The sequence below is a fragment of the Panicum virgatum genome, chromosome 2K (assembly GCF_016808335.1).
Source record: "Panicum virgatum strain AP13 chromosome 2K, P.virgatum_v5, whole genome shotgun sequence".
In the NCBI taxonomy this organism is placed as follows: Eukaryota; Viridiplantae; Streptophyta; class Magnoliopsida; order Poales; family Poaceae; genus Panicum; species Panicum virgatum.
The window spans coordinates 6965725-6975708 of record NC_053137.1 but is presented as its reverse complement, the minus strand read 5'-3'; the positions used below and the strand labels follow the sequence as shown (position 1 = coordinate 6975708).

The 9984-nt window shown below is 47.1% G+C and overlaps 1 protein-coding gene across 1 annotated transcript; it reads left to right on the top strand.

Annotated features, from left to right (window-relative positions):
- Positions 1-5673: 5673 nt before the first annotated feature.
- Positions 5674-7561, top strand: LOC120664191 (40S ribosomal protein S15-like). Its single transcript, XM_039943256.1, has 4 exons — positions 5674-5692; positions 5777-5927; positions 6019-6076; positions 7003-7561. The coding sequence occupies exons 1-4, from the start codon at positions 5689-5691 to the stop codon at positions 7249-7251; spliced, it is 462 nt and encodes a 153-aa protein (XP_039799190.1). The 5' UTR covers positions 5674-5688; the 3' UTR covers positions 7252-7561.
- The last annotated feature ends 2423 nt before the right edge of the window (positions 7562-9984 follow it).

The following is a 9984-nucleotide window of genomic DNA, read 5'->3' as shown; positions in this document are numbered from 1 at the left end:
TATGGTTAGGGTCACTTGCCTTTCTCCAACGAAAAGCTACTCTTACTGCTCTTCAGCTCTGGCTCACTTGGAAATCTTGATTCTTCAATCTTCGAACAGCGATCCTTCTACTCGGAGCAATCAACGAGCAACCATACAAAGCAAACAAAAAGATACAACTAAGAACATTACACAAAACAAGATAAAAGCTTTAAAAGAACGTACTAAAAGATAGGGCTCGCTGCTATAGTTACGAAAACGCAAGAAACGCGGAAAACGAAACTAATATGGCGATTCTATAGACTAAACGATGCTTCCGGAATCTAGTCGCGATTAACTATAGAGTTAAGAGCTAGCGGAAAAGATTTGCAAGACACAAAAAAAATTGTGCTCACTGAGGATAACAAGGTCATAAAGCTATCGCACACGTTGCAAGGATCACGTGAGCGCGAGAATCGATGAAAACGGAGTTAAAACGTGGAAGATATGGCTAAAACAAGGTTCTAGGGGCTTTTCTACGAAAATTTTATAAAACCAGGGGCTAGATCATAATTATATCTAAACTTCAGGGGGTAGCAAGGAAAAGGGTGGGCTGCCGGCGGCTCTGGACTGCGGGCATGATTTTCCTAAAGCTCAGGGGTTTTACTGTAAATTTTTGGACCAAAACCTAATTAGTTTTGTATAGGGCTAGACCGCGGGTTGAAACTGGGTAAACAGAGGGGCCTTTTTGAAAAACTACAAAGGTTGACCGGTATTTGTTTGATTGACTTGGCCGGACTCGATCTGGATCGTCAGATTCAAATCTGACATCTCAAAGTGGATCGGGCGGAGGGCGGCGGCGCTTGGCGCCGGCGGCGTGGCTGGCGGCGGCGCAGCTCGACGGCGTTGACAGAAATCACGATTCCGGCCACGATTTCGACTCGGGTTGGACCTGGGAGCGAGCTGGGAGACGGCGAACACGACTAGGGCATCGGGACAGGACGCCAAGGACTGGAGAGGGACGTTCAATGGCGAGGGGCGGACGGCGGCGACGGCGGGCGATTGTCGTGGCAAGGAGACGCAAGATAGAGGGAACAGAGGAGGCGTGGCGTCGCTCACCCTGCGGCGGAGCTCCGGTGACACGCGGGCGTCGAGGGGAGGCGATGGAGAAGTGGGTCGACGACGGCCCGAGCTCGTGTGGAGCTCCAATGGCGGCGACGGTTTCGGGGTTAGGGTTTGCGCAAGAGGGCGGCTGCGGCTCGAAGAGGGTATAGAGGGGGTCCAAGGGGGCGGTGCGGGGCTATAAATAGGGGAGGCCGCCAGTCTTGGCGTGCGCGCCAAGGGAGGCGCGGGCGGCGCGTGTGCCGGCCGGACTCTGCTCGAGTCCGAGCCCGGCTCGAGGTCGGGGACGGCCCCGACAGGTGGGGCCCACTTGTCGGCGGCAGAGAAGAGGGAGGCGCGACTGGGCTGGAAAAAGGAGTTTGGGCCGGGGGAGAGATGAACGGGCCGGCGGCATTGGTTTCCTGGGCCGCGGGAAGAGAAGAGGAAAAGGAGGGCTGGGCCGGTTTGGGCTGAAAACGAGTTTTCCTATTTTTCCTTTTTGCAAACGGTTCAAACAAATTCAAGTTGAATTCAAATTCGAAGAATTCAAATTCAAATTGAACCACAACATTAAAACAATGCAAGGGTAGCATGAGTACACAACAAACAAAGCACCTTCATTTAATTTTATAAAAACAACCAATTATCATTTATTTTTACTAAATTCCCTGTGAAGAAAAGTAAATGTTGAGAAAATTTTAAAACTATGAGAAAATTGTTGTTTTATTTTTAATTTTAATCACATCCTGAAATTCAAAAATTTCAGGGTGTGACACCGACCCCAAGCGCCTGCTGCCCACGGGCGCACCCCCGCGCGTGCACCATGCGGCTGAGCCACCCGCCGTGCCGCTCGCCGCTCGAGGCTCGACGCCGGCCGCCCCTGTCCCGCTCGCCTCTGCTCCCGGCCCCGCCCACGCGCCCGCGCGCCCTGCCCACGTGTGCCAGGCCCTGCTCCCACGTGCACTCGCCGCGCCGCACGACACAGCGCCGCCGCCTCGGCACTCGTGCACGCTGCGAGCAGAGCTCGCACGGCCGCCGCGCATCGACCTCCCCTGCGCCGAGCACCTTCCCAGCTACCGCCCTCCCCGCTACGCGCCACCGCCTCCCCTACTCGCCTCGACGCCCGCGCAGCACAGCGCCACCACCGGACCCGCCGCCATTAAAGATCGACCTCGAGCTCACCGGCCGGCCGTAGCGCTCCCCCACCACCTTACTCCGCCTATAAATAGGCCTCCCACATGCTCCCCACCACCTCAAACCCCTCCGCCACCGCTAGCCCCTCCCCTCGCCTTGCAGCGCCACCGCCAGGGCCACCTCCGCCGTCGGCCTTCATGGCCAGGCCGCCCCGCTCCATTCCAGCCCGAGATAGGTAGGGCATCCGAACCCCCCACCCCTCTCTCCATTTTTTCCCCGCTTCCTGGTTGCCGCCGTGCTCCACAGCGCCGCTGCCATAGTGCTGCCGCCCGCCGCCCGCCAGCCTCCGTGGCGCCGCCGCCTCGCCGTACTCCGACCCAAATCGAGGTGGGGGACGGGATCCCCTCGTCACCCTCCCCCTTCTCCCCCTGCTCCCACTTGCCGCCGTGCCCTAGGGCCGCCGGCCTAGGCACCGCCGGCGCCCTGCTCCCCCTCCTCTGCTTCACGGGAGGGTGGAGGAAGAAGAAAGGCAAAAATTGCCTTGAGCCCCCTCCCTTTTCCCCAATTTCATTAAGAGCCCTTTTCCCTTTATGATCTTTTTCCAAATAAACCCTCCCTGTTCTCCCTATTTAAAAAATTAACCCCTCCACCATACAAAAACAATTACACATAGGTCCCTGCCCCATTCCGGATTAGCCAGAACATTTTTAAATATTATAATCAAGTCCTTTCACTCTCAAAACTAATTACAAACAGGTCCCTGACTCCTTATTTAACCCCTAAACCTCTCTGTAACCTATCATTTCATGTGCCAAACAATCTCCGATCGATCTGAAACTTTACCACGCCATTTCTAACATAGTTTTGGCAATGCCATTAGGAAACCGTCCAAAAATATTACTCCTATCTCCCTATCTTAATTCTTTCTGATTCGAGCTCAACGATAAAACCTTTATTTCTTTTTCTTAATTGTGTGTTGTTTTATACGTCGTATATCACGGTGTGAACGAGGGAAAACCCGTCGACGAGCAGTACTGCGAGCAAGTGAACGAGGACCAGTTCCATGATCCCGTACCCGAAGGGCAGCCCCTCGATCAGGAGTTCCCGGAAGGCTTTGAAGATGGCAAGTTCAATCCCGCCCTTTGATGTATGTTTTGTCCCAGTTTTTATAAACACATCCTATTGGCCTATTTTATAAAATTGCATATGTTTTGCCTGTTGAAAACATGGTTGGATAGCCACCACTTGATTTGTTACAACCATTCCTTGACCACCTAGATTAATGTCTGAATGTGATTTGTTTGGACGTTAATCGCTGCTAGAACGCTTAGGACCTTAAACACAATACAACTTGTTTTATAAAAGGAAAAATGCGTGAGTGTGTGGAAAGGAAAAAATGTGGAATTTTGAAAGATGAGATTAGACGAGATGGATGGCACTTCTGCGTGAATTGCCGAATGGTGTGCTCGTGCCTGTGTGGCAGAGTAAGGAAGGGAGATATCCCTCTTGTCACAACTAAGGACCGAGTTGGTGTGTCATCTATCCTAACTCCACTATCGTGCAAACCACTCGATCGTTGAATGGGCAACGACATAGCATAAACCCCACTAGCTAGTCTGATAGCCATCAGGAGAGCTGAGATCAACGGGTGATCAATGAGAAGGGATTAGCTCTGTGTGACTTATGCCCCGATCAAAACCTCTGTGATAGGTCAATAACCCCTTGGTGTATCCCGTGATGGCTAGTCAGGTCTAGCTAAGGTGGGTAATGGCTTTGTTGGGATCTGCACCGACACTACGGTGATCGAGCTGTGGTACCCCACTTGTGGGTAAAATTGCACACCTCTGCAGAGTTAAAAATCTATTCGAATAGCCGTGCCCACGGTACTGGGCGAGTTACGGTGTGGTCACATAACTAGTGTTTCTTCTGGGATTGGATGGGTCGGCGTGAGTTGTTTTGGAAAAAATGTCCGGCAGCTGTGCCGTGTGCTACGGCGGATGAGGAGTCCGGTAGCAACTTAAAACTGGAATCCTGTGTGGGTCAACCCTACGTGTTACCCGGTATAAGAAAAACTTGTTTTGAAAATCCTTTCTGTCAAATGAACCCCTGCATAAAAATTTGTTTTCCGCAAATTAAACCCTAGCCTTATCCTTGATTTACCCTGTGCATTATATTCTGTTTATACCCCTCCGTGGGTGTGGTTGGACTTGCTGAGTACGTTTGTACTCACCCCATTCTTAATTTTTACAGAGGAAGATCCAGACTTCATTCCCGAAGACGTTGAGTAGTGGTTCCGTCCTGCACCCAACCTTGCCTGTGGATAGGGTCACCCGCAGAAAGTTCCGTATGACGCAAGACTCTGATGACCCCCTCTTCGTAGTTAACATCGTTGTATGGGTGTTAGTTGTTATCCTCGTGATAGTGGCGCTTCACTGCCCACTTCCGCGTAGAGTTGTACGGTGATGTACCATCTGATATAATAAAAGTGTTATCAACCTCCTGGGACTGATATTGTATCACTTTTAAATCTTCTCTTACGAGGAGACGCTTCACCAACCCAATGAACCCCCATCCAAATCCAAACACACGGTAAAGTTAGAGGGCAATACCGCAGATGAGTTGTTTCTATTTTCCACGTACAGTTCATTTGCCCTAAGATAGTACTAAATGAATCACCCTATGAAACCGTCGGATCATGCCCAGGGCTCAATTTCATTGCCGAAGTAATAATCCATCATCGACCATGTGGGCTTCCCTGCCGTCCAGTTAAAAAAAATCGCGTTCTTCATATTTGGTTTTGTAAAACTTCTTCGCGTGTTTTAAGAAGCGTGATTTTTAAGCATGTTTTCTTTAAAATTAAAATGTGTCTGAACTATCGATGTGATGCTTATCACTTGTACAGCTACCCTTTGTTGCCAGATTGCATGAAGTGCATGCTGGAGATAATGGAACTAAGTTTTTTTTCCCTCCAAAGAGATATGCTTTTTTTTTTTGAGAAATACACCAGAAAGAAGTCTCATATCCGTTTCATATCAAGACAAACAATCGATGGTATAAAAATAAGTACAACTTGACATAAGACAACATAACATAAAGAAAATAAAATTAAATCGAAGAATGCTCTTTTTAATAGGAAAATATTTGGACGTAGGAGCTTATTTTTTTCAGGGGGACGTGGGAGCTCTTTTGGGCCGAGGAGTCGGGTCAGCATCCACCACAAGCAGGCCGCACTGCTTTTGACCCAACAAGCAGTTGGGCCTGGGCAGTTTTCATCCGCTATCACTCATGAGTAACATATGGGCCCAACATATCCAGCCCAGCCCATTAAACTCCACGAAATGAGCGGCCTTCGCGGCCCACCACCGTGCGCGTCTATATATAGGCTCCCCCACTCCCACGCGCCCCTCTCTCTAAACCCTACCCGCGCCGCCGCCTCGCATCGCCAGCCGCCGCCGCCGCGCCGTGCGAGCTCAGAGCCTCAGACCAGCTTCCACCATGGTGAGTTCCCCTCGAAACCCAAGCTAACTCCCGGATCCAGTGCGCCCTTTCTACTCACCGGAAGGGCTGACTCGTGTCGCGCAGGCGGACGTCGATGTCGAGCCCGAGGTCGCCGCCGGCGCGCCTAAGAAGAGGACGTTCCGCAAGTACAGTTACCGCGGCGTCGACCTCGACGCGCTGCTCGACATGTCCACCGACGACCTCGTCCAGCTCTTCCCCGCGCGCGCAAGGAGAAGGTAGCCATTCGTGCCGCGGTTCGTTTGTTTCCGTTCGATTTTTTTTTTTGGTTTGCCTGGATCTGATGCGATGCTTGTTCGTGCTCGGTAGGTTCCAGAGGGGTCTGAAGAGGAAGCCCATGGCGCTCATCAAGAAGCTGCGCAAGGCGGTATGTTTTCCAATCGCTTACTTCTAGCTACCTCTGTTTGCTAATAGGTAGTGCGTTCTGATCTAGATAAAGGAACGGATTTGTTGTGCTCATGAATTATTGATGCTGGTTCTCGGATCTGGTCATGTATTTCTTTTGTAGTTAGCATGCTAGTATAGTTGAGAAAATAGAAATGTGAATGGCTGTTTGAATGATTTAAATGACAGTTCAATTTGTCGGCACAAAAGATTCTGCTGGCTGTGGCTGTAATGTGTTAGGTGTTTAGTTATGACAAGAAGCAATTTGGTTATTATGTATAAATTTGGAATCACGTGTTGTGCTTGCAACTGTCGAAATTTTTACTGTAAATTTGCATTTTTTTGGCAGGGTTGTTGTTATATATAAGACTAGATGAGAATGCACATCCATTTGTCCTGTCACATAAATTTGTAAAAAGTAGGCTTGGTAGGCCAAATCATAGGAAATTCTGAATCCTGAGTATTATCAAGTATGTCTAGCAATTGTATTGTCTTCATATCCTTTGCCTTGCATTCCATCAACCATTTTGAAAACTTGAGTTGCTCGGCAAGCAAAGTTGCTGCTTAAAGTTTAAAAAAATCGAAATGGGAAGATGCTGTGTTTTTTCATTGTGTTTGGCGTGATCAGATTGTTGTCTTATGAGTGTTAAAACTTGGTATTTTACCTTACAAAGCCTGTCTTGATCCCATATTACGAGTAATGTTATCTGTGGTGAGGAATATTGGTGTAATGGTAGAGTAGTTTTTGTACACTTAATGGACAATATGCAGCTCCAGTTCCTTATGTTCTGCGCCAGGGAAGCATGATTATTGTAATATTCTGTGCTGATCTATTTTGTATTTGTAGAACTTTGATTTTTTACCTGACACATTGTTTGACCTCAAGCTAACCCTACTGCCCTTGAACAGAAAAAGGATGCTCCTGCCGGTGAGAAGCCGGAGCCAGTGAGGACCCATCTCCGCAACATGATCATTGTCCCTGAGATGATTGGAAGCATCATCGGTGTCTACAATGGCAAGACATTCAACCAGGTTGAGATCAAGCCTGAGATGATTGGCCACTACCTCGCTGAGTTCTCCATCTCCTACAAGCCGGTCAAGCACGGTAGGCCTGGTATTGGTGCCACTCACTCCTCGCGGTTCATTCCGCTGAAATGAGTTATTGCCCAGTTGTCAGCCCCAGAATCCAGCACGGAAGGCTTATGGCATGTCATGTTTCCTTCCAGCTGTGCTGCTTGTTTTGAAGAAGTTGCATATTACCAATGGTGTTTTGCTCTGTTTCAGCTCTAGAATCCTAGCTAAGCACTGCACAATTTATGCTGTTTTGAGTTAATCTTATCTATACTGCGATGTGGTTGCTTGTCAGCATTGTGATCGCTTCATTGTTCTTATGCGCTGTATGCTGGATTGCTGAAATTTGAACACCGCCCTATCCTTGGTATACTTGCCTGATCGTACTGGGTTATGACGATCACATGTTGTCATCATGTTTTTTGATGGCTTGAAGGCCACCTCAATCATTTGGTTAGCATTGTTGTGTGCAGTCGTGTTTTGGGTTGCACGTTGCTTCAATCAGATTGAAATGTGTTTGGTCTATCCTAGAATACGATAATTGCAAATATGTTCTTCAAGCGGCAGGATCAACTGTGGGTATAGAGAACTGACTGAACAATATAGGAGTTGTAAGCGATATCTGACTGACTAACGACCAAGAATTTCACTTGGTTCCGAAACTTGGGAATGGTACGATTTCTCAAGAAAAGAATGCTTGGGGATGTTATGATTTCTCAAGAAACGCCTCATTGTCTGAGTAGAGTGCACTGCTCTTGGAGGAGTAATCTAGATCTTTTAAGGGTAACTTATAAGAATGCATAATGAGCTTAACGATTTGTTAGTTCGAGTTTCATTTCAGGGATATTACAATACATGCATGCTTGTACAGGATGCTAAATTGCAGTCATTAGTAGGGAGGGAGAATCGTATTTTGGAGCCCCATGCGATCATGCATGCTTGCATGTATATCTAACTTTTCCATATGTAGTGGTGTGTAGAACTCTGCAAGAACAGGATGGGCTTGTACATGTTTGTTTATGTTTTGAACAATGGCTTATACAGGAAACGCAAGCGAATAAATATTTTGTAGAACTCTGCAAGAACAGGTTTACAGGGGGGGAAAAAGCAACGTGTAATAACAAATATTTTGTATGTTATTACTCAGTTTAGTTTTACACGCGAAGAAATGCAAGCGAAACGGTGGACGTAAATAATCGTAATCCTCGTCCGTCCTCCCTCAGCTGAGGTAGAAGGAATATTCATACTAACAGTTTGGCTTGGTCGAGCGCCTGCGTGCGTTCAGGACCTAGTCTCGAACGATTGTAAGACCTGTTTGGTTCACGGGACTCTACACTTTAGTCTCTAAAGAACCAAATAAGAGAGGCTAATAGAGACTTATGCAAGTTGGGGCTAAAATTCACAAGTCCCTCTTGGAGAAGTTTTTTGAGACTAAAAACCTACATGAGGTCTACAATTACACCTTCTACCCCCGGTCCCTGTCTTTTGGATGCATGTAAATTAGGGGTAATACAATTTTTGTACAACTCATTTAATAACTTTTAGTCCCCTTTAATCTCTAGTACCAAACAGGAAAGGACTAAAGCTTTTAGTCCATGGACTAAAATTAGTCAACTAAAGGAACCAAACAGGATCTAACCTTCTCCTTATGAAGGCCGAGTAATCCATGGTTCCTTGAATTTATTCTGAATTATATATATCCAAGTTCCAGTTCCACAAACTTCCGCTAAGCGTGCTGAGGACAATTGTGTTATTTCATTGAAAGTAGGAGAGAACCTTTTCCGTACTTTCAGCATTGAGTGGTCGGTGGGTACTTTGTCATCACAAGATTTTTCACAAGCGACTACATCAATTTTAGATTTTTTTATTTTTTCTAAAAGCCCAATTCGCAACAATGACGACAATTCGACAAATTTGACCCAATGTGAAATGACTCGTGCAAGCAATGGATCAAAGATTGTAATAGAAGGTTTTCCCCCGTTCACACAACAGAGTTACTGGTCTACACGCGAGCAACACAAACTGTTGGAGGCACAAGCTTCCCAGCCGTGAGCGTTGGTCGTGTGAGTGATGCAGGTTGCCTGTGGAATTGGAGGCACTGCCACAACCTGGAAATTGATTTTCATAGGGCGGGCTAAGGTGTTGGGCTCACTTGGAGAACAACATGAGGGGCTGCACATTGAAACCACTTAAAAATACATGGCACTTCTTATAAAAAACTATATTTTTATAGTTTTTTTTTGGGGATACTACGGCAGGCATGAAGCCGGCCTGAATATTTGTATTAATATGAGAGGTTGTTTAGAATTGGGAGCTGAAGAAGTAAATAAATCATAAAAAAAGAAGTCCCGGTTGCAAGATCTGGCCTACGTTCGTCCGATATGTGGCTAGGAGTGGTAACGGATCATAAAATATCCTGAAATATCCTGATGCCATGCGGAATGCAATTTGAAGATAAAGAAAGACGAACTGGTACTCGTTGCATACTACAACCCTCAGATCATCGCCAGAGTGAACACTGCTTTAGGCTTACCGAGGATGTAGGCTTGAACTTGAAGCCGCAACAACACAGGAGGCCAAAGATCTAATCAAAAGAGAAGCGCACAATAAACAAAAGAATTTGGTGGCGACCTATATATCACATGGCATTAGAAAATGGAAGGATAAAAACTTCATCATGTGTCCCTATAGTTTTGAGTAAGTTATTTTTGCGACCTATACGTGCTATACCCTCGAATTAAAAACTGTACGGATCATATAATTCATGTTTTGCAGCGATCATTGGATTTTAATTATTATCATACCGAAGTGGGGTGTTGC

What these genes read in the sequence shown, in the direction of transcription:
- LOC120664191 (XM_039943256.1), top strand. An exon ending in CCCGCGCGCGCAAGGAGAAG is followed by an intron (nt 5,928 to 6,018) that starts GTAGCCATTCGT and finishes CGTGCTCGGTAG; the next exon opens with GTTCCAGAGGGGTCTGAAGA. An exon ending in TCAAGAAGCTGCGCAAGGCG is followed by an intron (nt 6,077 to 7,002) that starts GTATGTTTTCCA and finishes GCCCTTGAACAG; the next exon opens with AAAAAGGATGCTCCTGCCGG.